Source organism: Nyctibius grandis, chromosome 12 (assembly GCF_013368605.1).
Source record: "Nyctibius grandis isolate bNycGra1 chromosome 12, bNycGra1.pri, whole genome shotgun sequence".
Lineage (NCBI taxonomy): Eukaryota > Metazoa > Chordata > Aves > Nyctibiiformes > Nyctibiidae > Nyctibius > Nyctibius grandis.
In genome coordinates this window covers 23,423,552-23,449,903 of record NC_090669.1, presented here as the reverse complement: position 1 = coordinate 23,449,903, position 26,352 = coordinate 23,423,552, and the positions used below count along the sequence as shown (strand labels likewise).

The 26,352-nt window shown below is 43.8% G+C and overlaps 3 protein-coding genes across 6 annotated transcripts; 1 reads left to right on the top strand and 2 right to left on the bottom strand.

Moving 5' to 3' along the window:
* Positions 1-1,063: 1,063 nt before the first annotated feature.
* LOC137669547 (carbohydrate sulfotransferase 5-like) lies at positions 1,064-15,802 on the bottom strand. Of its 3 annotated transcripts, none has more exons than XM_068411690.1 (2): positions 15,733-15,802; positions 1,064-2,479 (listed from the first exon to the last, which is right to left on the bottom strand). In XM_068411690.1, the coding sequence occupies exon 2, from the start codon at positions 2,449-2,451 to the stop codon at positions 1,234-1,236; it is 1,218 nt and encodes a 405-aa protein (XP_068267791.1). In that variant the 5' UTR covers positions 2,452-2,479; positions 15,733-15,802; the 3' UTR covers positions 1,064-1,233. The 3 variants fall into 3 exon arrangements, with proteins under 3 accessions (XP_068267791.1, XP_068267789.1, XP_068267790.1); XM_068411688.1 differs by lacking the exon at positions 15,733-15,802 and adding an exon at positions 11,254-11,336; XM_068411689.1 differs by lacking the exon at positions 15,733-15,802 and adding an exon at positions 7,980-8,168.
* Positions 11,326-16,396, bottom strand: TMEM231 (transmembrane protein 231). 2 transcript variants are annotated; one of them, XM_068411691.1, is made up of 7 exons: positions 15,977-16,394; positions 15,733-15,902; positions 14,558-14,686; positions 13,033-13,176; positions 12,659-12,740; positions 12,420-12,525; positions 11,349-11,538 (listed from the first exon to the last, which is right to left on the bottom strand). In XM_068411691.1, exons 1-7 carry the CDS (start codon positions 16,116-16,118, stop codon positions 11,349-11,351), a joined length of 963 nt encoding a protein of 320 aa, XP_068267792.1. In that variant the 5' UTR covers positions 16,119-16,394. The 2 variants fall into 2 exon arrangements, with proteins under 2 accessions (XP_068267793.1, XP_068267792.1); XM_068411692.1 differs by lacking the exon at positions 12,420-12,525 and having other exon boundaries at positions 11,326-11,429; positions 15,977-16,396.
* A 97-nt stretch (positions 16,397-16,493) lies between these two features.
* Positions 16,494-25,250, top strand: GABARAPL2 (GABA type A receptor associated protein like 2). The gene is made up of 4 exons (XM_068411693.1): positions 16,494-16,650; positions 16,986-17,041; positions 22,441-22,613; positions 24,670-25,250. The coding sequence occupies exons 1-4, from the start codon at positions 16,617-16,619 to the stop codon at positions 24,758-24,760; spliced, it is 354 nt and encodes a 117-aa protein (XP_068267794.1). The 5' UTR covers positions 16,494-16,616; the 3' UTR covers positions 24,761-25,250.
* Positions 25,251-26,352: the final 1,102 nt, after the last annotated feature.

Sequence of the window (26,352 nt, the reverse complement as noted above, 5' to 3'; positions counted from 1 at the left end):
AAGCCACCAAGACAAAAAGATATGGCTCCACAGGCTCCACAATAGCTCTGGGAACACTTAGAAAAATCCACAGAAGCAATGGGTGTGGCCCTAGAAAACCCTCCCAGGAAGACACAGTGTCAATGGGCCCACCTCCCAGCATCTAGAGCACTAGGAACATCCATCTCCTACAGCAGATCACAGCAGTAGCACTGAGGAGCTTTTGTGCTCATCCTAAATGAGCTGTAGCACGACATTCTTCAATTAGCCCTAACAGGATTATCCAGTATCGATCAAACATGGACTGTCCATCTTGAGATGTGCTGTATTAAAAAAAATAAAAATAAAACCAAGCAAAAATCCCATACACAAGTGTCCATCTCTGCTATCGAAGTTGTTTGATCACTTCCATACAGCAGTATAATCAATATGCAGATTTCCAAGGCACCTTAAATTTCTCAGTGATCTTCATTAACAACAACTTGTAGTTCTGAAGAGAGAGGATAACGGTATGAATCGCGCTGCAGGAGCAAGTGTGTGCCTACTCTATGTCGCAGTGTTAGAATGCACGATTGGGGCAGCATTAACAAGCTATTTCCACAGTGACTCTGCCCAAAGTTTCTTCATCTCTTTAGCTTTTTGCACTCCATGCCAACATTGCATTCAAGTATATGATTGCAAACTTTGCCATTACAGGGAAAGCACTAAGAAATCTATCAATAAATTAAATTCCTGCTTAAGCCTTTTACAACAGAACTGCTGCGGTTGCCCCAGCTCTTGGAGAACTTTTATGTTAAAAACATCAAGAGAAGTCTAAGAAAAATACACAACTTCACAACAACTTTAAAGCAAAAGAAGAAAGTCAAGCCGGAAGAAAGTGAAGGAATTTAGTTTCTACTTTGTTCCATTTATACAAATTAAGAACTAAGATTCTTAAATATTTAAAGCATGAAAACAGAAGTGAACTATTATCAATGAACAAAGAAATCTTTGACAATTCATCTTTTAATAGAAAGTAGATAAATTATACTTTTAAAAGAATGCTCAGAACAGCACAGCTCAGCTGTAAATCTGCAATCTGACAAGTATCTCACAGCATTTCTCATGCTTTTTTTTTTTTTTTTGCAGTGTAAGAAACTCAGACAAAAACCTTCTTCTGCTACGGAAAAAGAGCAGACAGGAAGATACTAAAACTCATCAACCAAGGATTTTCAAATTACCTATATGCTGCACAGTAGACAAATACTCAACCATCTACCCGCGCCGCCCAGATCTCTCAAAAAGAATGTCTCCGTGCTTTGAATTAAATGATGACCAACTGAATTGATTTTGTCTTCTTGGCAACACTAAATCCAATGACAGATCTCTCTGTTCTTTTTCTGAATCCACCAGCTGATAGCCAAGCATGTTTATAGCACCTTTGCAAACTTCCTGTATTTTCTTAATTTTCTGGAAGGAAAGAACATTTCTCCAGGCCTGTGAAACACTAACTGCATCTCGAGATGTGATTTTGAAGGCTTCTTTTTTTTTTCCTGGTCCCTGTCCATGTGTGATATTATAGATCCAGCTTTTGAGCGTGGGGGTCAAACTAAGATCTGCAAATTTATACATTTCTGAGATTTCTGACAACGGATCTCTTACCAGATCTTCAAAACGGATCATTAAATAGCGATCTTTAAGGAAACTAGGTGGTTTTAGAGTAGCCGTTTCATAAATCTGAACATGACTTCTACAAATCTCTTGCATTACTTTGTATTTGCTGTCTTCCACTTTAGTGCCATTGGTACTCAAAACAATTCCATTGTCACGGGCTAATGCTTTGACCGATTGTTCCCGTGACTTGACGACTGCCCGGGGGTCACGGACCAAGTGAATAATTTTGAGATTCAGAGACGGATCAGTGAGAAGGGGGTAGAGGACCTTCAAGTCAAAGAATCGAACCTCCTTGATGACAACATGGCTGTAAGTTTTACAGGCTTCCTCCACCTTGCTGAATGGGTACCGTCCACAAAGAGTCTTGCATGCCATTTCACTGGTTATGTCAGTACGCTGAAAGGAGTCACAAGCAGGAGCTGAACACAGAGCCCGACTCACTGCCCACTGGAAAAGATCGGATAAGTTTCTTTTCCAAGGCATGTAAGCATCAAACACAGACATGTCACACAGAAAGACCGACCTGACAAGGTCCCGCACTGCCATGTGCAAGACCTTGGCACCATTCTGGTACATCGTAACCCACACGTGCCACGCGGGCTCCATCAGGTAGAAGACGCTGGGGTGCTGGCTGAAAAGTTGACCGACAAAAGAAGATCCTGACCGCCAGGAGGAGAGAATGAGGATGTGGACTTGAGATGGTTTCTCCTCAGACTGAGGCATGAAGCTACTGTACCGGGCATACATGAAGAGTAAGAATCCAGTCTGAACCGTAACAAAAAGTATAACGATTGTGCTAGGAATCCGAATCCTTGCCATTCTCACCGAGGAAAAGCAATAAAAAAAGCTGAAAAAGAGAAGGAAAATGCTGGTGAATCATTGCTCCTGTGGCACAATAATGATAAAACTTACACAATACAAACTCTTGCATTAGTAAAACCTTCCTTCAATTATGCATGTATGTATTTGGCACTATTTGCTTCCTTAATCAGTAGCACTGGGAGATGATCATCTGCAGGTGACAGGTGTCTGAAACTGAAAGCAAGTAATGCGTGACAGCGAGATCAGAGCAGATATAAGTTTGGAGCAAATGTTTGATGCTGAAGGAAACCTTGGGTTGATGCAACTCAACTGTTAGAGAAAAAAAGTCTACAAAATACACAAAGCCCTCTATTTGAATTCTGGTAAATACTGCCGAGGAAAAAAACCCTTTCTGAATCGCTCCTGGAAAATTTTAGGTATGTCGACCCCAAATGGATTTCTGTTTTACTTTGAAGTCAAAGTTCAAGCCACGTGCACTCCTAACTTTTTACTAGAGGTTTTTGTCACCTACCCCTCTGTGCTCTCACTTTTGCAGATTCCACTTGTAAGCAGTCAGCATATGTTAGCAGGCACGGTATTACGAAAATAAGAATACTCATGTATGAAGATCATCTTGAGAGTTTTACATATAAGCATTTGCTATCTAGCTGCATTTAGGCAATTTTTTTCTTGTTACAGTGAAAGGTACATATATCAACACACAAAAGAACCTAAGCAAAAGTGGAAGAGCAGTTGTATTTGCTAGTTCAAGGAGTTTTCCTGAAACAGATTCTACGCCTGAAAGTCAGCCAGCCATAACTACCTAAAATCTTTTTCTTGTCTGCAAAACGTTAGCCATTTTCTGCACTAAGACCATTCTGCAGCTCCTCACAGTCTAATCCATTACATAGCTTTTAGAGATCCTATTATGCTTTTTAAAGAATTAATGTTTCTAGTCTAGCTACACAGAACTGCTGTTCCACACTAATCAAGATCACTCAGCAGAAATGCAAACACTAACTGTTCTTTATACCTTATTGGCGAGGGGTGGGGGGAGTGAGGAATAAAAACATGCAGATGTCAAATCAAAAGCCATTTTTTTAAATTCACATCTGCCTTGACTGCCTCTTGGACCTCTCCTCGCTCTGATTCCCACCCAAGTACTGTTGCAGACAACACTGTGCCAACAAAAAAACAGCTAACATTGAGTATTAGTCCGTAATTTGTGTCTGAACTAGTCTGCCCACCATAAGCACTACAAATAATATGTAAAATGACTGTAGCTACAGTATTTCCCTACTCTTCTATATGATATAAACTGCAAGAAAGTGCGATATCAACGTGAAGCACTAAGTAGATACACATTTTCAATATTTAAGATTCGTCTTCTACCCTTTTAGGAAAGTTGGGATGTTTCTAAGGAATATGCACACACAGAGACACTGCAAAGAAATGAGTAATTACACAACTAAAGCAGCATCTGTAAGAGCATTATCTGGGGCAGCTTCCAGTTCATGAGGCCAAATACACATCCAGTTGACTGGATTTCCTCTGTAAACACAGCCTTTTATTTCCGCATTTCTCACACTGGGCACGTGTAAGTCTATTTGCATGTAAATACCCTTTTGCCATTTGCAATTGCATTCTGCAGTTAAGGTGCTTTCAGCCTGGGGTTAAACTCACACCCCTTTAATGTGCAACTTCACAACCCACCAAGCTCTTTCACGATTTCTGACAAATGTCAGCTGAGGCAGAGACCAGTTCTTCAATACCCTGAAGAACCACCTTCTCATAAAGTCGCTGAATATATATACACATAGATACATATTTATAAATCTACTGAACAGATCACCTGCTGCCGTTGCGCTAACCGCGAGGGACCGGCCCGCGCCAGGGCCCACCACAGGGTGCTGCGGGGCGAGCTCGCTCCTCGGCACACAGAGGCGGCGCGCCAGAATCCCTCAGCCCCGCGGTGGAACACTGCGAGCCGCCCCCCATCGCCTCCTCTCCTCCGCGCACAGCCCAGCGGCACTGCCTGCCTGCCCCCGGCTCCCCCCGGGAGAGCTCGGGGCGGCGGCTCCCGCCTCCCTCCCTCCTTCACCGCAGCGCATCCCCGGGGCCGCACCGCCCGACCAGCGGGCCCGCTGAGCAGGAGCACGGCGGGACAGGGAGGAGCACCAGCGGGGCCAGAAGTCAGCGTTACTGCCTGCCCAGCTGCAGGCTCAGTGACAAAACCCTCTGGCCAGCGCCTCCTCCTCGACTCATGACATCAGACTGACCAGAAGCGGCGAGGGAGCTACAAGAGGCAGAAAAACAGACCGTGAGGGACATCAAGTTGCAGCACAGGGCACTCCAACACCTTTGCATCTCCCAGCTGAGAACGTTTGCAGTATTGCAATACTTGGTGGTAACACAATGCATGCTTTTGTACATAATGAATACCGCTAGGCACAAATTATTTTAATAACAGTTACCGTGTTACTCCTTTTCCGTGATAGTATTACTTATTTTTGTGATAGTGTTTCTTCAGGGAGAGTTCTGGCAAACAGCAGAATCATCAACAGTCTAATTCTAACAAGTCGTTGGGGCAGAATCATCTCTTCACAAGCCAACACAAATGCCCAAAATGTGATCTGAAAAGCATCTGCACATACGGTCTAGTTGACAGTCCTGAGTCAAGCTCTGTCACTGGGCTTGTCCGCTAACGGCAACTAATGGAAACAAGATCCTGCAGTAGATGAACCCTGGTGCTGCCCCAGAAAAACTATTCTTACAGATTGTGCAAAGGAAATTAATTATACAAACTGGCCAACAGAGCAATGACTTTCTTCATCACTTAAACTGGCTCTGATAGAATGCTGAGCTGCAGGGTCACTAGCATCTGCCACTGCTTGCCAGGAGACTAGATACATTACAGAAAGCTATCCAGTTTTACCAGGCAGGGTAAAAATACAGTGAGCAGTAGTATTGATCCCAGAAAGCCTGTTTTCTAAACAGAGCACTTTTCAGACCCAGAATGGCAGGAAAGAATGGAGGAGGAAAGAAATAAATTATGCAGTGGATGATCATTTAGCTTTTGCCTTCAGGGACTTTTTTTTGTTTATCATATAAGACAAGCAACGTTGGAACTGAGTAATCAGATCTCTGCAGGTCAGCACTGAAAGGAGCACAATTGCTCAGTGAACTTCCTTTCAGTACAGAATTCAACCTTAAGAGACCTAGTAAATTAACAAAAATAAAATTTCTATCTTAAAAAAAAAGCCCCTCCTATTATGCTGCTCATTTTTTTCTGGGATATTAACAAGATTGTAGAAAGACAGAAAGAGATTGCTTCACATTAGAGCTGTAAAAAAACATGGGCTCTCTTTGAGCTTGGGACAAAAGGCTGGGATGAAAGACTCCCTCAGAACAAACAGGTATAGGTCTGTTGTGGGAAGACAGGAAAATCTGGCTGGAATAAAGCAAAGAACTGAAAACAACTGAGAGAAGAATTACAAGTACCTGCTCCCCTAAAAGGACTGCCGAGCAACTGAGTCTTAGCTGTCTTTGTCAAAATCTTCCCCAGCCATTTTGTGTCTGAGAAAAATTTCCAGCACACTTTAATTGAAAACAGTTTATGCAGCACTTTTAAAGCCATTGTCATTACAAGAAATTACTTAAACTTCCACCAAATGCAAAAATACACATAGACATACTGATGCCTTCCACTGAAAAATTAATATCTAATGCTATACTATGTGCTCAACCTTTTGCTAGCAAAAAAATATTTTGTTCTGTATGCTTGTCGGATACTAAATGCCGACTGTCAGAGCAATCATATGAGCTGAATGTAAGAATCATTTATGTACTTATAATTCACCAAAACACCTCAGTACTGACTGTGAAAAGAATGATAATGGTAAATGTAATCATGTGTTTTATAGAATTAATAGGAAAATATTTGTGCATGGCATGGTAAACAGAGCAAAGACCACCTGGAGGTCTACCGTACCTTATGGAGAAGTTTACTCACTACATACTTCACCTATAAGACATCACATCAATGCAAACGATACCAGAATGGCTTCTATGAGCTAACGTTAGAAACATAGTTTGCTGCTCAAAAAAGTGAAATGCAGGAACATGACCAAGCTGGTCCGAGAAAAATGCACGACAATATTACTAGTAATTCTTGCTCTAAATCGCCCAGCTGACAAAACAGTACTTTCCAGTGTTCTTCCACAGCTAGAAACGACACATCTTCACAAGGCAAAAGCTTACTGTATCACCAACAATATGCAGAATGGTCTTTGAATGGGTAAAAGAAAAAATTAGTTTGGAGTGTGCCTTCTATAACCACTGGTACTTCAAAAAGAGTTAAAAGTCTTTCCAATAGCTGAGCATTCCTAAATAATTGAAAGAGTTAATAAGCCTGCTTAATTTTTTAATACAACAGTGAAACTGCAACAGAAATAATAGAAGTACAGTAAATGTACTGTAATCAGATGTTTTGAATTCTGACATTGTATTAACATTTCAGCTGACTGTTAATTTAGCTTTTGAAAACATACTTCCTTTTACAATCTAGTGGAAAAATGAGACTGGAAGAGTCGCTTCCAGGTAATCATCAGGTTTAAATACTTTATAATACAGTGAAACATACCATAGATTTCATGATACAACCATAAAAATTATTAAAAAAAAAAAAAAGGTACTGGGCTTTTTGTTTTTCTTTGTATTGTTTGGAGTTAAGACAGTTGTCCAGCCTGAACAAATGGCAGTGTCGAGGAATAGCCCTACAACACCTATTTCTCCATGCAATGCAGCTGAAGATCACAAAGTGGTTTTCGCTACTAGAATTACCGGTGTTCAAGAAATTAGGTCTGCTCAGTTGCAATTTTTGTTAGGTTAAGGATGGCAAAACTGGGGTGACAGAGACACTCACAGCGACTGAATGCTATTCACTTGAGACTTCACCTGCAGCAGTACAATAGTGTCCCCACATTCAGAGTCTGAGGACAAATACACTCTGCCCTGACTGCCCCACTGAAGCAACCGCTGCAACTAAGAAATAACGACAAATTTTTTGGTCCAGTATGTCACTTTCACCTAGAAACAGAGGCTGGACGCAGTAGAAAAATGAGAAGGGATTTCCCGTAATGACGGGAAATGTTCTCTAAAACACCTGATTTCACCATCTAACTCCAGCAAACAAACGCACCTTAAACTGAATTAGCCGTGTTCCGGGCGGGGGGTGGCTGAAGGAAAAAAGGCTGATTTTCACCAGCTTTACCTCTGCCAACAGCTGACTACACCTCAAGTAACGCCCGGCTCGGGGCCGGCACCGCGGAGCGACACCGGTGCGTCATAGCGGCGCGGGGCCGCCGCCGCACCGGCTATAACCGCCACTTCACCAGCGCGGGTGGGAGCGCGTGCGAACGGCTTGAAAACACCCCTGAAACGTACTGCAACCGACTACAAACACCGAGAAAAGGCCTGTCATCGCCCGGCGCGCCGGCCGCGACCAGGAGCCCTGGGGGGGACCCCCCGCCCCGGCCCGCCCGTACCTTCCCGCCGCCTCCCGGCACCGCCGCGGCTCCGAGCTGCTACAGAGACAATGAGCCGCTTTCAGACGTGGCCGCGGCAGCGGGAGGAGCCGTGGAAGGAGCCGATCCGCCCCGCACGCGGAGCATCCCCGGGCAAAGGCGGCCCGCCCGCCGGCTCCGCCCCGCACGGCCCCCGGCCGGCTCGAGTGGGCCGGCTCGGCGCGGAGCCGCGCCAGCGGAAGCGGAAAGCCCCTTGCCAGCGCCCGCCCACCCGCCGGGTCCCGGCAGCCTCACCGGCCCAGCCGCAGACGCGCCCTGCCTGCATCAACTAAACGGTCCCCGCCCCGCCCAAACAGGCCGCTTGGCCAGTTAAGAAATCAGCATAGAGGTGGTTTCTTTCACCCCAGCATCCCCCTAGCAACTCCTGAAGCACGGCTCTTACACGTCCACATTCCCACTTTTATTTACGCACAGGACTTTTAACCAGCTACTTACTTTATCCTCTTACAGAGCCACTTACAGAAATCCCATTAATCCTTACGTGCCTCTGCGTCCTTCCTCAATGAACAGCATGTAGATCACTCTCTAGCATATGTGTACACAGAAGATCTGTGTAGTAGCACTGCGGAAGATTGCAGTGGTTATTTTTATTTGCCTTTTTATTTTCTGTTGCTTAGCTAGCTGAAGGAAGAGTCCTTACAGGGAGCCTTCCAAGACTGACTCCTTCCTAAAGCTGCTTTAATGCTAGTTGCAGTGGATTCTCAGGTATATTTTTTTCCTTGTACTTCAGTTTATTGCTACAGCTGTAAAATCTTACCTATCTTTTTTCTATTGCTTGGGTACTTACAGAAGTAGAATGCCTCTCCAAGCCTGACAAAGGAGTCAGAACTACAAACCAAGAACTATGGTGAGTATAAAAGTCATCCAGGAAGTTACCACAGCAGAAGTATCACAAAGAAGTTTCCCCCCACCCTGCACTGTAGCCACATCTGCCTTTATGCTCCTTTTACACTGCATTCACTTATTAGTCCCAGTCATGAAACATGCCTCTTTCAAAAGAAATGGAGGGATTGCTTCAGGTCATACTAAACAGTTACATGCCACCTGCAAGCAATTAACTCTTTCTGATTTCCTCCTTTTAACTTAAATCGTTCTCCTCTTAAATTACTGTAGAGGATTTTTTCCAGCTTTCTCCTTCTAAAGGAAAATAGAACATAAGGATATTTTTCTCTGTATTTCCTGAGCCAGACCTATTCACCATTCCTTATCGCACATGCATTCACTGAACTGTTGCTCTGAGCAGCATCATTTGTCATAACTTAATGTGGAAGGACACAATAGCAGATAAAAGTGAAACAGCGATAATGGAGTCTCACAGTATTAGTGTTGTTTTCTGGCATTTCTTTCACATTCCAGTTGCTACCTTAAACGGGCTTCTGTTCAGCTTGGAGGCCAGTTAAGCATTCCATTTTTGTGGGAGTACAACAGCTCAACCCCTTAAAATGGGGTTCTATGGTCTCTCCAGAGATTTCTGTCCCTTTCTTATGCCCACCCTAATGCTTGTGCAGACACATACCACATTCATTCCGGGAACTGACTTGTCTGAAAAAGTGAGTATATTTGGCAAAGATGATCTTCACCACAATGACCTCCCTGAATTAATTCATGCAGTCACACAAGCACTATCACCACTGCAAGGGAGAAGAGCTGGGACTACAGCAGACCCAACGTACGTCAGCTTGAGATATTGGGGAAACGAGCTCACAGGCCCCTTCATTCATCCTATGCAGTGCCTAGGAACACTAAAAAGCAGTAGACAGTTGCTTTGACTGTGTGCACTCTGATACAAAGCCAATTATCAGTAGTCCTAGGCCGCCAGGTACTGTACAGGCTGCAAAGATCAAAGAGCAAATTGGACATTTCAAACCAAAATATATGTATGTATATACAGCAAATGCTCCTTGCAATAATTTGCAATTCACATGTAAGCACATAAGTTTCACAAGCACAGAAGTGTGTTGAATAACCAAGACTTGGCTCCCCACATTAATGTTTCACTTGCATTGAAGAATAGGCTGGAGTTCATCCAGCATGTAAAAGCTGGGAGAAATGCACGCTGCAAGACTACAAAGTTTAAAATAAACTGAAACAGAAGTTCAAAAAAACGCTGGCCATTTTCAGAGGGAGAAAAGAAAATGGAACAGGCAGGTCTCCAAACTGCCAAGATGTTGAATTCTAGAGGACAATAGCCAAAAGATGGGGTACTGCTGTACAAATTGATCTTTCACATTTCATAGCTGCACCATGTCTTAAGGAGTTCAAAGAGAACCAAAGACACTTAGAATTTTGTTACCTAGCATCTAGAATTGTTTTAGATTCTCTCCTGCCATAACACTGCTTTGCTAGAATTAAATCTTAACTACAAAACTGAAAACATAATGGAAATTTTGTTGTTTTCCCTTTTAAGCTTGTCTGGCATAAAAAGTAAGTCCAGAAAAAGAAAATAAAATTAAATAATCTTCCCTACTACCAGCAACCCCATAAAGAATGAGGGACATAGTCTTTCAGGGCTTACCAGGTGATTATAACTGATTTAAATTTTCATCTGTTCTAAGTTATTATTTAAGTTCTGAAAGTAATGATTCACTTGCTTTGGAACTCTGAAGCTTCTCTGATTTTTTTTTTTTGTTAGTTTCCTTTAAATGAATACCAGGCTTCTCTGTTTTACTATTCCCAATCCACAATTAATGGTCTAGTGCTACAGTAATAATGCCAATAGTAAATGATTGTGCAAACCTTGCAGACACTATCACCCACAACCTAGTTTCTCACATCAACCTTGAATTTATCCATCATCCAATTTAATAACTAAATCGGCGAGCACATATAGCCACAGTTACAGAAGTGTGTCTCTGACCTTAATTCATCCATGCGTTTTTTCACATTCCTTACATTTTTTCCTTTCATAGTGCACATAAATACCTGTACAAATAGCTCTTGACAGAACTCTAACTCAGCAGTGAATTAATATAAAAAACAGTAAAAATGGTTTGTTGCTGTTAGCATACTATTTTCAGTCCTCAAGGTTTAGCAAAATTAAGATTATGCAAAAACAGTCTCATTGCTTTCTACTGGTTTTTGAAGTGTGTCCCAGTTGCAAAAAAAACTAGGTTCTTCTTTAACTGTCAAAAATATTAAATTTTTCAGTCCCAAAGCAGCATTCCCAGAGAAACAGATGGACGAACATGTATTTTAAAAAAGAAGCATGAACAGAACATACTTGGAACATACTTACAAAGTTCTGATCTTCCAAAGTAAAAAGTGTATAGAGAATAAAAGCAGGTATCTATTTTTGAACTGCATTTCTTTAAAGTGTTCTCAGGCATCTCCTCAGGACTGGTGCTGTTTGTAGGACAGTACTGGAGACACAGGCAGAATTGGTGATACTGGAGTTGTAGTCAACACCTGATTCTGGAACACAAACATTTTAATCCTACCAAACACCCAAAGAAAGATAAGGAGAATGCTGACATACTGGATCCAGGCAAATTTAATCATTTCCCAAAATCCTGGCTGATATTTAAAGAAAGTCAAGGAGTGTTAATGAAGAAGCTTCTGATACTACCACTGTGATAACTAAACAAAGGAACTCAGAGGTGGTAAGACACAAAACTCATTAGACATCAGTTTGTGTGGCAAATGCAAAGCCTTTGAGCCATGGAAACCCCTAAAAGCCTTTTACCATAGTATGTAACAAAAGCTGCAGAGAATGTCTGCACCAGAAGACATCTAAACCAATTCTGTGGAAGGTGCCTATTTCGTCCCCAACTCACCAGAAAGTAGTTATTGGTAATACTCAGGCAGGTAAACAAACCTTGTAAGAAATGTGCTCCATACAGATTCTTTTAAACACAGGCTTTTTCTTGTCCGAATGAGTAAAGAACATAATGAACGAAAAATTATTTTGTAGAAAAAATAATTCTGGGTCTGTCAGCGCTTGTAACAGATTTGCCACATCCACTGCAGGGGCTATTATTTGGTGAGCTTACCTTGCATACAGATTTCTACTGACTTGCTTTAGGTCACAAAATACAGCACCATGCTTTGCTAGTGGCATCCATGACAGACTGGGACAGCAGGTGCTGCAGGAGCAAAGCAAGGCTTACTAAGGATATTCACTGTGAACGGCTAAGAAACTGCCTTAAAGGCCAGTTTAATAAGGCTGGAAAGCAACACAGGTTCCCAACAGAGAAAGGCAAAAACTGGTTATGCAAGCAGAACCATTTGGAGGAACAGGGAAACAGGTATTAACTTAACTCCAGAACTATAGTATTTGCTTAGCTAACAAAGGAAAAGTTTAGCAACAAGTCTAGAAGAAAACAGTTTTCATTTGGCCTATACGTGAAGGTCCAAGTAATGCAACCCAGTTATGTCACAGTTTATGTAGTTTTCAAAGGATATAAGATAACTTCCACTGGGTAACGAATAGTGGCGTTAATGATAAAAGGTGTATCTGTTGCTCTTCCAGCCATCCAAACAGGGTTGGGATCTGAAAAGACTGTTGTCACTAAAATGGGGAAAGGAAACATCCAGGTTAAGGGGCTTTTCAGTCTTAATACAGAACTGAAATCCTCACAGAACAGCTGCCAATATGCTGACTACTGTTGTTTTGTAATTCTCAGCTATACATTCAGGCTTACCATTTCTATCCCAATATGCTGCAATGATGTTTGTTAGATCATAGTCACTCGCAAAAGGACTTGTGCCATTGACCACAGACACCTGTTACAACATGGAGATACTTGCATTATTTGTCCACTCTTCAAGAAAGTAATTCTACCGAGTTTCTTATGCAAAGTAACCATGCCCTTGAAGGAATGCACATAAACACCAGACTGAACATCTTGGCAGAATAAATAACCTCTTCCACCTTTCAGCCTAGCAAGAAAATACCAGCTCCAAAGTTCTAGGGTCTACTCTGTGCAGGAGTACAAATAATTAGGGTGTCACCTATAGTACTAGGAGGATAAAGAGGGGGGGAAACTGATGTGGAAGGAAAAAAACGTTTCCTCACATTGTATCTGGTATCCAGTCCACAATGGTTAAGTAATTGCCTCTGGTTCAGTTTCAGGTCTCCATTCATATAAAGCTGAGACCCTGGTACAGGAGAAAAAAACTGAAGAAAAGCCATGCTCTGCATCACAAATGTGGACATTCTCTGAAATGGTGAACATGAGAAAAGAGAATTTAGGGAGAGGGGGAACACAACACACTTTTCTACCTCTTTCTATGCACAGATTTTCTGCATGGACTGGATTTTTTTCCGACTCTCAAGTTTCAGATCATCATGTTAGTCTAAACAAGGGAATACCAAATAATGTGAATTCCTTTTTTTTTTTTTTTTTTTTTTTTTTTTTTTTTTTTTTAAAGCGAACTACCTTAGTTGTTAGTTAACTAACTTTATAAACCAAACAAAATTCCACAGGAAATTCAGTGAAGTCCAGCAGTCTGTGGCTAATGATGGAAATACCTGACTTCCCGTAACACGTGAAAAGCAGCAAGATGACTAAACACCTGACACGCTTTAAAATACTCAGGAGTCAAAGCCAGCTAAGGACTCCTGCTCTGCAATAAGGACCAAACAAGGATGTTCCTTAGCCCTTATCAACCACTCAATCTGAAGGAAAATATTCACATTTGCTGTAAAACAAAGGTGGTGTGAATATTGGAAGTCTCTGTGATATTAATTACTGACCTAATACTTCAGCACAAATTTAGGACTGTTGGACCTTTACTCTGGGCCTCATAGGTTTTAAGAATGTTTTCTACACCACACAGCTATGCTTGCTAAACTTGTCCATCTGCAATCAGCAAGAATCTCTTGGATAAACTAAGCCTAATCTCCCTAGTAAAACAGCTTCTTGTCTGTGTGGCTGCATCCAACAGAGCTCTATACTATTGCTCCTTTCAGATGCATCCATGGGTTCTCTGTGCACTAGCATTTTATTCACTGCTTTAGGTATTAATTGCACTGCCACTTGAGATAAAATGGCAGCAGAATTTTATTTTCCTGTCTCCCTATAACACCTTTTTCCCCTTCCCAGTTACAAGATACAGAAGATCCTGGCAGATGATTAATTGCTTAATTGCTTCAAGAGCTGTTAAGTAAGCAAAATCTATGGAGTTTTAAGCTGCGGCAACAGCCTGCTCCCTCCACCTCAGAAAACTAACTGGTTATGTCAAGACACAGCAGTACGTAAGAACGCACATCCTTTTGCCTGCTGCAAGGCTCTCAGTTATTTTGTGATGCCACCCATGCTGATATCCACTGAGGTGCTTCTCTGTCCTCTATGCCGCACTACAGCCCAAGAGAATACACAGCTTCAAAAAAAAAAAATCTACCTCAACATATCAAAATACACAACTGAGCTAGACTAGGAACGACCCAGAAGAGGAGAAGAAAATTAAATATTTGTTAGTAAAATAAATCTTTTAGATAGGAATTTGAAATGTGAAAAGATTCTTTCATCCTTTGCATAACCACTACTGGAATATTACACTGGGTCTATGGCACAACAAATAAAACTAAAAATGCTCACATAAAGCTGGTAAGAGAAGAGTAGAATCAGCTGAACACCAACTACATGCTCTGAAGGTTGTAGTGGAAGTTCCAATTTAAAATGCAACTGATCCATTTTGCCATCTTGATTTTTGTCTTCTTCTCTAGTCTAAAAGAATCAATAAGAATTTTTTTTAAAGACAGGAACTTCTGTTAGAAAGAAAAACGAAAAAGGTAAAACCCTAGGGGATCTCCACAACCACAGCATGCATATAATAAGGAAGCAAACAAACTGCATAGTTAGGAAAGCAAAAAAAAAGCTGCTTGACTTTATAATAAGACACAGGACTAGAAACAAGCAGGAAGCCAGCAATTTTGTCTGTTATACAATGTCTCATATGCCCCCCAGGGAGGGGAAGCTCATCAGACTCTTCAAGGTCTCTTCTGCCCTATGCCATTCCAACCATCTCCCCTGCATGGTACAAAGCATGCCTTAGCGCTGGATCTTGTGTCACGCCCTGTGCAAATGCGTGACTGATGGTCAGGCTTTTGCCTCTTGCCATTGCAGCCTGCCTCTTAATGGCCTCTGTGTGCCGATTCCTGGTTGTAAGGCAAGGCTTGCTACACTTCTGTGCCACAAATGCCCAGTACTTCAGCTATTTGCAAGCATAACAGGACTCATAACAGAGGTAACACAGAAAAATAACTGCCGCTGTTGAGTCCCAAAAGGAACAATGGCTGCAGGGCAGGGGCTATATGCTTTAGAAAGCACACACCTGCTTTCAAAACCAGGGGCTACCTACCAAGCCCTGCAAACTTCAGATCATGATAAGCCATGTGGCAGGGGGGAGGGGGCACAACTAATTTGAGAGAAGTAAACTGATGTGTTCACGCAAACCACCAGTGGCCCTTAGGGACACGGGTTAGTGGCAGACTTGGTAGTGTTAGGTTAACGGTTGGACTTGATGATCTTAAGGGTCTTTTCCAACCTAAACGATTCTGATTCTATAACGCTGAGAGAGAGCAAAACTGAACTGGTTAAAAATCGCTTGCCCCAGGGAATTTTTCTGTGAGGCTATGCGTGAAGCTGCTGCTACTTCAAGGCAGCAGTGCATGACAGGCAGCCTGCTCACAGGCACCAACGCTCATCCCCCTGCCCCGCTCTCCAACCCCGCTTCCCCGCGCCACTGCCGGGCCCGCCCCGGGCAGGCCTACCGACAGGAGCGGGACGCGCAGCCGGTCTCCCTGGAGCCTGTTGAACGCTGGGAACGTGCTCCACGCCAAGAAGCTGCCCGGGCCGGGCCCGATGGTGGCCACGAAGAGCACCTCGTACCGGAACCGCACAGTGGGCTGCTCCAGGTACGCGCTCTGCTTCAGCCAGAAACCTGCGGGCAAAGAGCGCGAGGCCTCAGGACCGCGCCGCGCCGGGCCGGGCCGGGCGGGGTCCAGTAGCGCTCACCGTGACTCCGGTAGGCCACCAGCAGCGGCGGCACATAGGTGAGCACCGTGAGCAGCAACAGCGCCAGCGCCGCGGCGGAGCAGAGCCCGGCCCGGTAGCGCGTGAGGAGCGCGGGATGCGAGAACAGCTCCACGCCCGCCATCCGCCCTCACGGTGGTAGCGGCGGGCCGCCGGACTGACGGGGCGCCGCGCCTATCAGCACTTCCGGACGCCGAGGGGGAACGAGCGCGCCAGCCAATGAGCGTGCACCGCTGCACTCCGGGACCGACGACTGCGCTGAGGCGGGAGAGCGCCCGGGAACGGCAGCGGGACGGAGGCGGGGGCACCTGCCGCGGCGGCGGAGCCCAGGGTGCAGCTTCGAGCGCCCCGGGAACGCCTCGGGTGGGGCCGGCGCGGGGCCTCGCCCCCGCCCCGTGACTGCGTGCCCGAATGCTACAGCCCCACCCCTCGCCCCCCCGGCCGGAAGCGCTGCGGTTCGGGTGGTTGCTAGGGAACGGGCGAGCCGGAAGTCCCGCCCGCCGAGCCGCGGCCGTCGTTGTTGTGACAGGGACCGTGACAGCGACAGGCCCGGCCGCTCGCACGCGCCCCGCCCGCACCCGGGCCCCGCCACCGCCGGCCCCGCTGCCCGCCGGCCCGCGCCATGAAGTGGATGTTCAAGGAGGACCACGCGCTGGGTAAGGGTGGGCCCGTGCCAGGCGCTGGCCGCCGGCGGCCCTGCCGCCCTCCATCTCCCGTGTCGCCATCTGCCTCGGGGCCTCCCGACTCTGCGTGCCCCGGTCGGCTCCCCGAGCCGGCCGTTTTGGCTCTGGGCGGACAGCCGACTGCGGCCCTCGCCCAAGGGGGGTGCGATGCCCGGGGTCGGCTTCCCTGAACGACTGGAGACCCCCTTGGGGCGGGCAAGACGGTCGCGATCGCCGCAGGCCTCCGTCCGCGAGGGAGCTGCCCTCTCTGCCTCGGACACTGGCGGTACTATTACTGTTCAATGACTAATTACGAGTTTTGTTCACAGAGCACAGATGTGTCGAGTCGGCAAAAATCCGAGCCAAATACCCTGACCGTGTCCCGGTGAGTAACCAGGCCAGCTTCATCTGAGTGCTTAGAGGCAAAAGTGCATAAGATGTTTCCATCCTGCCCTCTCTTCTTTGATCAGATCCTACTAAGTAAATTAATCTTCCCTTTTGTGTCCTTAGATGTTTTAAAGAGGCCCCGAACACATCTAACTAATCCAACATTCCCTCCTCTACCCCAGTGCATATGGACAAGTAAGCAAGAGTGCCTGACTTTCTGAACACTTTCCAGGCATGTTTATGGTTTATCAGTGTCCTGGTTTCTTCTAATGGCAATTATATCCCAGCAAATACCTTCAGTGTCTTTGCTGTGTCTTGAGGATTCATGTTGTGCCTCATCCCAAGAAAGATCATAAATTCTTTAAACCTTGACAATCTTCCATCCTGGCTATATGAGGAAGGTGATTTTTCCCTCATGTATTCCATGCCTGTATCCAGTCTTACTGTGGTGAATATCCCTGTGCAAACCCTGTTGTTTGAAAAGCCCGTGCAAGTGCTGACCCCTCCTTTCTGCATTAATACCTACCTACCTGCTAAATAGTGAATGACCTATATTTTTTCACTCTGCAATCCCTTTACCATGTTTCAGTCAGTGAAATGAAAACACTTCACCTCCTTATGTAACAGCTAGCAACATGTCCACGTTCTCAACTTACCTGCTTGTGAGTAAAATTTCCCACATCCCATCTGACCGCACGCCAGTTAGTGCCACTCCTGTCTGACCTCTTGGTAAATAACTTATCCATTAGACGGTGCAGGCCAGAGGAGAATCTCTAATCCCATTGACTTTCTCTGCTCCTGAGTTGCACTTGGTCACAGCATCTTCTCCAGTTGCAGTCTGGCAAGCTGATCCAATCCTTGCCCTTCTCTGCTTGGCTAACTACGCCCTCATATATAGACTGTAACATGCTAATGACTGTACATCCCCACAGATATCCGTTTGTCCATTTCAAGAATATCTTTCATAGCCCTAGGAGAAAAAGAGACATTGAAACTCACAGTGTGAGTCAGAATTACATGATGCTGTATCAGGAATGGACAGCAAGGTGTGGATGGATACAGGAATTAAATTGCAGTGTGATGCTTTGTCTGGGCCAATACATTTTTTCTGCTTGATGATTCAGATTGAGCCATATACCTTTCACAAAATAGTTGGTATCAAATATATTTTTGGCATTTAACAGTCAAAACTGTTTTTCAGACTTAAATGTATGTTTCCTGCTTTCCAGGTTATAGCCTGCTTCCAGAGTGACATAGGTGAAAGTGACTTAAATTCTCAGCTGCTATATCTGTCTACCTGGATTTAGAGATGTTCCAGTGGTTCAAACCTATTAAGATAATATATGAACAGCCTGCCTCTGTCCTAGGCTAGACCTTTCAGGAATAAAATGGGAGGTGAAATAAATTTATGCTTGCTAAGCACTGCAATTTTAAATTTGCCTGGGGAATCAAGTGGCCTAAGGGTTAAAGGTATCTGTAGGTTTTACTGGAAGCAGTTCATCAATAGCCTTGACTTCCAGTTATGCCAGTTTCTGCATTATGAAGCTAAAATGCCTATTGTGTTACTGTAATCTTTAAAGAAGAAGTATCAGTTGTTAAGGCTTCAATATTCCTTTCAGGCTGTGCTTGGTCCTCTTTACAGTTCCCTCATACTAAATTGCAAGGGGCAGCTACTATGCCCTCCTTCTGTTTCTGTAGGCAGAGCTGAAGAAATTGTAAGGAAAACCCTCTCAGATCATAAGATAGCATATGTTGTAAATTTACTTGAGCATTACCCGTATGCTGTAGCAATGGAGAATGCAGAGCTAACTAATGGAGACACTGGAACCTCGTGTAAGCCTTATTTTCTCACGTGCTCTATTCTTCTTTCAAGAACTAGCCTGTGTAGAACAATAAGCATCAGGTTCTTTCCACAAGTAATACTTAATTCTCCTTCCTCCTATACCTGTTGCTTTTTGTTTGGTTTTGTTTGTGGCCACCTTGCCATCTTTCCTTCCTGTAGTAAATTTCTTATTTCCTAATATATAAAGTAAGATACTCTGATTTCAGTTCAGCATAATACGAAGCAGAGAATAGCATCAGCGAGTCATACCTTGGCAACAGTAACTTGGTGGAACAAACAATATACCTTAGAGGGCACCTATATTCAGAATAACACAGTAAAAAATTCTGGTTTCCAGTGATACAATTAGTATGTTATTGCAGACCTGAGTCTACAGACATCCTAAAATGGTGATTAGCATAGGCAGGATTTTTTTCAAAGTTGCAAACAAAAGCCTGTTGATGCTGCAAACATCATCTTATCTAGGCATCTCTGCTTGGGTTCCTGCCTGCTTTCTGTTACCAAACGCTCCCGGTGTAGGCAGAGCTGATAGCCAAGTGCCTGTGGTGGCCAAGCAGCATAAGCATGGGTTGTGATTACTTTGATTATTTTTTTTTTTTTTTTTCCTTACAGGCTACATATCCCATCTGGCTCTCATTCATACATAGCTAAAACCTACACCTTATTAGTATGGCTTCACTGTCATCCTGTAACTTCCTCCAATCAACTGAAGCTGTAATTATATAGTTTTTAATATCAGATGCATACATTGCTGGATTATCTGGCAGTATAAATCTGGTACAGCAGAGGCACGCAGACAAGAGCACATCACAGCACCTTTCTGGTGATTTGGTGTTCAACTGGCATCCTTGGCAGGCCAACTGGTGTTCCAGAGCATACTGCAGCCATGCTTCATTTCTCTTCCTTGAGGCATTATTGAGCCTGGCTGAAGTGCTTGGTGGCTGGCTGTGGGAAGTCAATAATCATTGCCGGATTAATTACAGAAATGCAGAGAGCATGGATGTCAAATCAAAAGCAGTACTGCAAAGCACTGTAAAAAAATGAACATGCGGTCTATGGCCAGCTAGAACCTTGTGTTACACTGCAGTTCACGCTGCAGCTCTTATCAGAGTTTTGACTGTGTTCAGATATAACATGGGCGTTTTCAGCTCTGCACTGAGTTACCTGAAGCATGGATGTGCCTCTACTTAGCATGACAGTTTCTGGCATAGTGGTACATGTTGTGTAATGGTACAGCATACTGCACAGATGCATACAAAAGACTTCGGGGGCGGGGGGAAGTATTAATGAATACTCTAATGCTCTAGATGGAAGCCCGAAGGCCATTTTGGCATCTCTGGCTTGTGCGCAGCAGGTGAAATGGCAGATTAGATACTAGACTGGGCTGGTGGTTCTTCCTCCCATTTACCTAAATACTGATTTTTTAGCTTCAATGTTACTGAAATTTATTTCTAATATTTCTTCTTTTTTTTTTTTTCTTTTGCTATATGCCATATCAAGGCAGTTGGTTCTGTCACCTGTTAGGAGCAACTTGGGACATTGTTTAAAGAAGATAATTGAGTTGGAAGGGTGGAGGTGGTGTGTATATTAAACCTGTATTTCTTCATATTGTGGGATTTTATTTAGTCATATGACAATTTAAAAGAGCATAGGGCATGCTTGTTGCAAACTAGAATTCAGTGTGACACAAGATTTAAAGCAATGATGGTCGCACTTGCATGTCCCATGAGGAGCAGCTAAGGGCTCTGGGTTTGTCTAGTTTGGAGACAAGGAGGCTGAGGGGCGACCTCATGGCTGTCTGCAGCTTCCTGAAGAGGGAGGTGCTGATCTCTTCTCGCTAGTATCCAGTGACAGGACACATGGGAATGGTTCAAAGCTGCGTCAGGGAAGGTTCACACTTGACATTAGGAAGCATTTATTTACTGAGGGGGTGGTCAAACACTGGAACAGGCTTCCCAGAGGTGGTCAATACCCAATGCCTGTCAGTGTTTAAGAAGCATTTGGACAATGCCCTTAACAACGTGCTTTGATGTTTGGTCAGCCCTGAAGTGGTCAGGCAGTTGGACTAGATAATAGTTGTATATCCCTTGCTTTCTTTTTACATTGTGATAGTGACAAAAACAAAATAAGCAACACCTCTACAAAGGGAATGCACTTCCTCAGATCACCTGGCATTGCTCAGGTACCAGCACTGCAGTCTAGTTGAATTTTTCATGACTCCACTACAGCTGAATTGAGCAAGGAAAGAATATGGTTAAATGGATTCCTCAGTTTGTTACTATCAACTGGAATAAGTGAGAGGACAGAAGTACTGGACTCCTTCCTTCAATCACCAGTTAGTTTAAGGGAAGTAGTGCAGACGAGCCACTCCTAAACCTGAAGTTTTCAAGCTGCCCGTGCTTCGCCTGTCTCAGTAGATGCCAGTTCCTCTCTTGCCCCTGCCCCCAGGCTTTTGTTGCAAAATACACTATTTTCAGATAGCACACCTGGGGAACTTCAGACCATTTTGAAAATTAGCCATATTTAAACACAATAGGATATTACTGTCCTGGTATGAATAAATCACAGCATCACAGAACAGTTGAGGTGGAAAGGGACCTCCAGAGATCATCTGGTCCCACCCATCCCTGCTAAAGCAGGGCCACCTACAGCCAGCTAACCAGGACCCTGTCCAGACAGCTTCTGAGTATCTCCACGGTGGGAGACTCCACAACCTCTCTGGGCAACATCTGACAGTGCTCCATCACCTGCACAGCAAAAAAGCATTTTCCTGATGTTCAGAGGGAACCCCCTGTGTTTCCATTTGTGCCCATTGCCTCTTGTCCTGTCACTGGGCACCACTGAAAACAGCCTGGCTCCACTGCTTACCCTTCAGGTATTTATACACACTGCTAAGATGCCCCTGAGCCTTTTCTTCTCTAGGCTGAACAGTCCCAGCTCTCCCAGCCTTTCCTCATATGAGAGATGCTCCAATCCCTTAAACATCTTTGAGGCCCTTTGTTGGACTCTCTCCAGTATGTCCACGTCTCTCTTGTACTGAGGAGCCCCGAGCTGGGCACAGCACTCCAGGCATGGCCTCACCAGTGCCAGCAGAGGGGAAGGATCACCTCTCTCGACCTGCTGGCGCTACTCTGCCTAATGCAGCCCACGATACCATGAGCCTTTGCTACCAGGCCCCAATGCTGGCTCATGTTCAGCTTGGGGTCTACATTGCAGTAATTTCATATCATTGGTGTACAAAACCTTAAAAAGATGTGTATACTTTCCTGTCACAGGTTTCTTTTGGGCATATTGCATCTTTTTACCCCGTGACTGTCAACCTTGGGCATAGGACATTTTGAGCCATTGCGTATATGAACGTAGGCTTCAGTGCAGTGGTAAAATCAGATTTTACAGTGCCGAGCCAGTCCTACCTCTCATTTGGTTGTGATCAAGAACCCTTTTTGTTCCTCCCCTCTGCTCACTGTTGTAAGCCTGTACCAGTAAGTGATTTACTGAAGCTGTCTGTTCATACCAATCCTGAAAACCCTGACCTTCACACCTCTGCTTTACAGGTCATAGTGGAGAAGGTCTCAGGATCTCAGATTGTTGATATTGACAAGAGGAAGTACTTAGTTCCATCTGACATCACCGTGGCCCAGTTCATGTGGATCATCAGGAAGAGGATTCAACTGCCATCTGAGAAAGCAATATTCCTCTTTGTAGACAAGACTGTCCCACAATCCAGGTGAGAGCTTGTTCACTTGGTATTCAGAACCATTTCAGCAAGCCTGTGTGTATCAGAAGGACAGCAACTCCCCTCTTTGAGGCTTATTTGGTCATTTTAGGAGGTGTTTGGTTACATCTTAATCTCACCGTGATAAGTTTTTTCTCATGAGTTTGATAAACATGTTATTTCTTGAGCTAGGCTGAAAGGAAAGGTGAGTGAAAAATATATTATGATTTACTTCCATGGCAAGAGGGTGAGCTCTGGAGTTATGACGATATCTTTGGTTAAGTGCAAGAACATATACATCATCAATGCAAAAAAAAAAAATTCATTCTCAATGTAACAAAGAAGTTGCGTGGCAAATACTCAAAAGCAAACACCGTAAATTATTCTGAAAAAACATTAACCTGTCAGCTCACAAAGAAACTATGATGTTACCGACTAGTTGCTGTTACTTGTTTTAAAAACTACTTATTTTCTTCTATAAACACAAAATGCAAAATGACTATAAAAAAGGTTTTCATATTGCTTTTATATAGGATAAGTTTCATTGTTGTCTGCTACATACAGAATAACGTACAGCAGAAGCAGCTACTACGACTGCTTTCTATACGAGATACTATTTCCTCAAATACTATTAAAGTATGTCATGATGTTACATGGCTTAGATATAATATTATTCTTATTAATCCTTACCTGTGTAACAGTAACGGTCCTTCCAGGTAACCCTTTCAGACTCAGGCATATTTTTATTTACTTTGTGATACACAATAGGGACCTGAGAGAACCATCTTTTTCTGCTTGCTTTCTTCTAAGAGTATTAGGGATTACTATATGTCATGTTCTTAACAGTGCTGTAGAACTGCTAGGAACAGGAAAGAAAAAGAAAGGGCACATTGTCTCATCTCACATGTTCATGATGAGATGTCACATCTCTGCTGGAAAAACAGGGCCTGAACCTTCGATATTAATGCAAAAATGGTAACTTGTTAACAGATAAACAAAAATCTGATGTTAATGGCTCTGCTCCTCTCGTAGGCTGAGTTTATTACATAGATCACTAAGTCTTGACATCCTTCTCTCCTCATCCAGAAGTTTACCTACTACTCAACAATTCCCTTCTATTTCAAGTACTGCCTGCAACTCTTCTCAGCTCCTCTCTTGGGTAAAAAGCTGTGATGGTTTTCCCTATCCCTTACATTCAGCCTGCATCTTTCAGTTCCCTGGCCTTTTCTCAGTCTTGGGAAGTCAGAGAAAGGCGAACTAAGGAGGTGTCATTTGTGCAACTGACTCTTTCATCTGTAGATAGATGGTTGGAGCAGTTGTACTGGCCAAGTAATTGCTTGGGTTTCTTTTGTTTTCAAAATACACGCATTGCCCCAAAGACCGCAGCTGCTTAGACTGTGAAGCGCAACATGCCTATTCAGGTTAAGACAATTTTCGTTTGATCAAACATTCAAAACCTTATCCACTGAAAAAAGCACTAGCTTGTAGCTAACTTGTAATTTATTGCCCATGCATTTTGATACTAGCACTATTTTAATTCATCACTTCTTAACAACATAGAAAACAAAGCTTTTACTCCCCAAAACAACCTGGACCTCAAAGAAACAGTCCAAAAAGCACAAGTTTGATAGACTCGAGGCCAGCTGAACATTCACAACTACACCAGGTGGAGGGAGGAATGAGGCTGCTCACACACGAAGCAAGACTGTAATGCAGCTGCATTCAAGGAAGGTGCTGTCAGCCTGTTGATCCTGGTATTAGTCGCGGCATCAGTAATGGATGATTCAGAACCTGAAATACATTCAGTGACTGATTTCCAATAAAATAAGGAAGCATTCTGACAAATGCATTTGTGAAGAAGTAACAAAAACCTAGACATTCTGCAGAGAGCTCGGGATCATTTTGCTAACTCAGGAGTCAACTGCTTTTCATATATCCTCGTTTTTGTATTTTAATTTAGACACAGACAAGTTTTAGCTTTTATGAATCCTTGTTTATGTGAGCTTCTGTTAGCATTTGCAACTGTCACAATCCAAGCAAACCGTTTCTCTTTTTTCCCCCCTTCAAGCTTAACTATGGGACAACTTTATGAGAAGGAAAAGGATGAGGATGGATTCTTGTATGTTGCCTACAGTGGAGAGAACACATTTGGTTTCTGAATGGTGGGTCTTGGCTACTATACCATCCTGCTGTGTATCTTGTAAATAGCTGATCATTTTCTGTTCTGACATCCACAGAAGTTCCTTCTATATACATGCCTTTGTAACTGGATTTATTTCTTAATATATTGATAGGTCTTGTTTTATTAGACTGTTAAATTATCAAAAAAAAGTTTTGTTTTTGTGCATTATTTTTCTCATGGCTATGAATTCCCAGAGCCTCACACCTTTGGGGGATCCATTTGATGACATTGATGATTAAATAATAAAGCAAAGTAGTTGGGCTACTAAACCATGAAAAGAAGAATACGCATTTTTTCTGTCTTGAGGTGTTAGTTTAAGAAAAAGTAAAAACATTAAATTAGTATTGGGAACACTGGATATGCTAGCTTATCCTAAGCAGGAGTAAGATGCTGATCATGTTGAACTGAGCTAATATGTTCCTTTTTCTCAATTAACAAACAAGTATAATAAAATTTCCTGTCACAAACAGGCAGTGTTGTCATTTCTTTACCTTAATTTTGGCCAGAAAGGTATACATCACATTTACTAGACACTGTACAGCTTCTCAACCTTTAGCATGTGGATGATGATACAAGGAAGAAACAAGGAGCTTTCTGTAGGTTCCAAAACCAATCGCTTCAGAGCTGCCAGATCTCATCAGAAGAAGAGCTATGCTTACCCACAGGCCTTCAGTGGAGGAGTAAATACCATGTGCTTTGGAAAGCAGGACCTAGGTGACAAAAGCATAGCATATAAGGACAGGGCACCTAGGAGAAGGAATGATACAAACAGGAGACCAGAGAGCTGGAGAACTGGAAGGTATAATTTGTACATGCATTATTGCAGAGAGAGAAGTAATTGGTAAGGAGTTCAGATTAAAAGTTGCATGAGCAGCTTTTAAAAAAAAAAAAAAAAAGAGTAGTAGTTGTCTTACAGGTAGTTACATAAATATACATGTCCTTTCCAAGTAAAAATTCTGTAGATATTGCAAGGACATTACAGAACCAAGTGCGTGAAAGAACGGCTTTACTGTATAGCTGAGTGGTGCGGTTCACACGCCTGAGGGGCGGGATGCCATTCGGAGGGACCTAGAGAAGCTCAAGAAGTGGGCCCATGTGAGCCTCAGGAGGTTCAACAAGGCCAAGTGCAAGGTCCTGCATCTGGGTCAGGGCAACCCCCAGTATCAATACAGGCTGGGGGATGAATGGATGAGAGCAGCCCTGAGGAGAAAGACTTGGGGATACTGGTGCATGAAAAACTGGACATGAACCAGCAATGTGGGCTTGCAGCCCAGAAAGCCAACTGTATCCTGGGCTGCATCAAAAGCAGCATGACCAGCACATCAAGGGAGGTGATTCTCCCCCTCTACTCTGCTCTCGTGAGGCCCCCCCTGCAGTGCTGCGTCCAGCTCTGGGGCCCCCAACACAAGAAGGACACGGAGCTGTTGGAGCGAGTCCAGAGGAGGCCACGGAGATGCTCAGAGGGCTGGAGCCCCTCTGCTCTGGAGACAGGCTGAGAGAGCTGGGGCTGTTCAGCCTGGAGAAGAGAAGGCTCCGGGGAGACCTTCTAGCACCTTCCAGTACCTGAAG

Bases quoted from the DNA above. Each gene is read 5' to 3' on its own strand.
- LOC137669547 (XM_068411688.1), bottom strand. From the start codon at position 11,321: ATGCAGTTCAAAAATAGATACCTGCTTTTATTCTCTATACACTTTTTA. The intron at 2,480-11,253 runs GTAAGTATGTTC...TCTCTTTTTCAG, and splicing joins CTTTGGAAGATCAGAACTTT to CTTTTTTTATTGCTTTTCCT.
- TMEM231 (XM_068411691.1), bottom strand. From the start codon at position 16,118: ATGGCGGGCGTGGAGCTGTTCTCGCATCCCGCGCTCCTCACGCGCTAC. The intron at 12,741-13,032 runs GTGAGGAAACGT...ATGTTGTAACAG, and splicing joins GACTGGATACCAGATACAAT to GTGTCTGTGGTCAATGGCAC. The intron at 11,539-12,419 runs ATATCCTTTGAA...GACTTTCTTTAA, and splicing joins TACCCAGTGGAAGTTATCTT to ATATCAGCCAGGATTTTGGG.
- GABARAPL2 (XM_068411693.1), top strand. From the start codon at position 16,617: ATGAAGTGGATGTTCAAGGAGGACCACGCGCTGG. The intron at 17,042-22,440 runs GTGAGTAACCAG...TCTGCTTTACAG, and splicing joins AATACCCTGACCGTGTCCCG to GTCATAGTGGAGAAGGTCTC. The intron at 22,614-24,669 runs GTGAGAGCTTGT...CCCCCCTTCAAG, and splicing joins AAGACTGTCCCACAATCCAG to CTTAACTATGGGACAACTTT.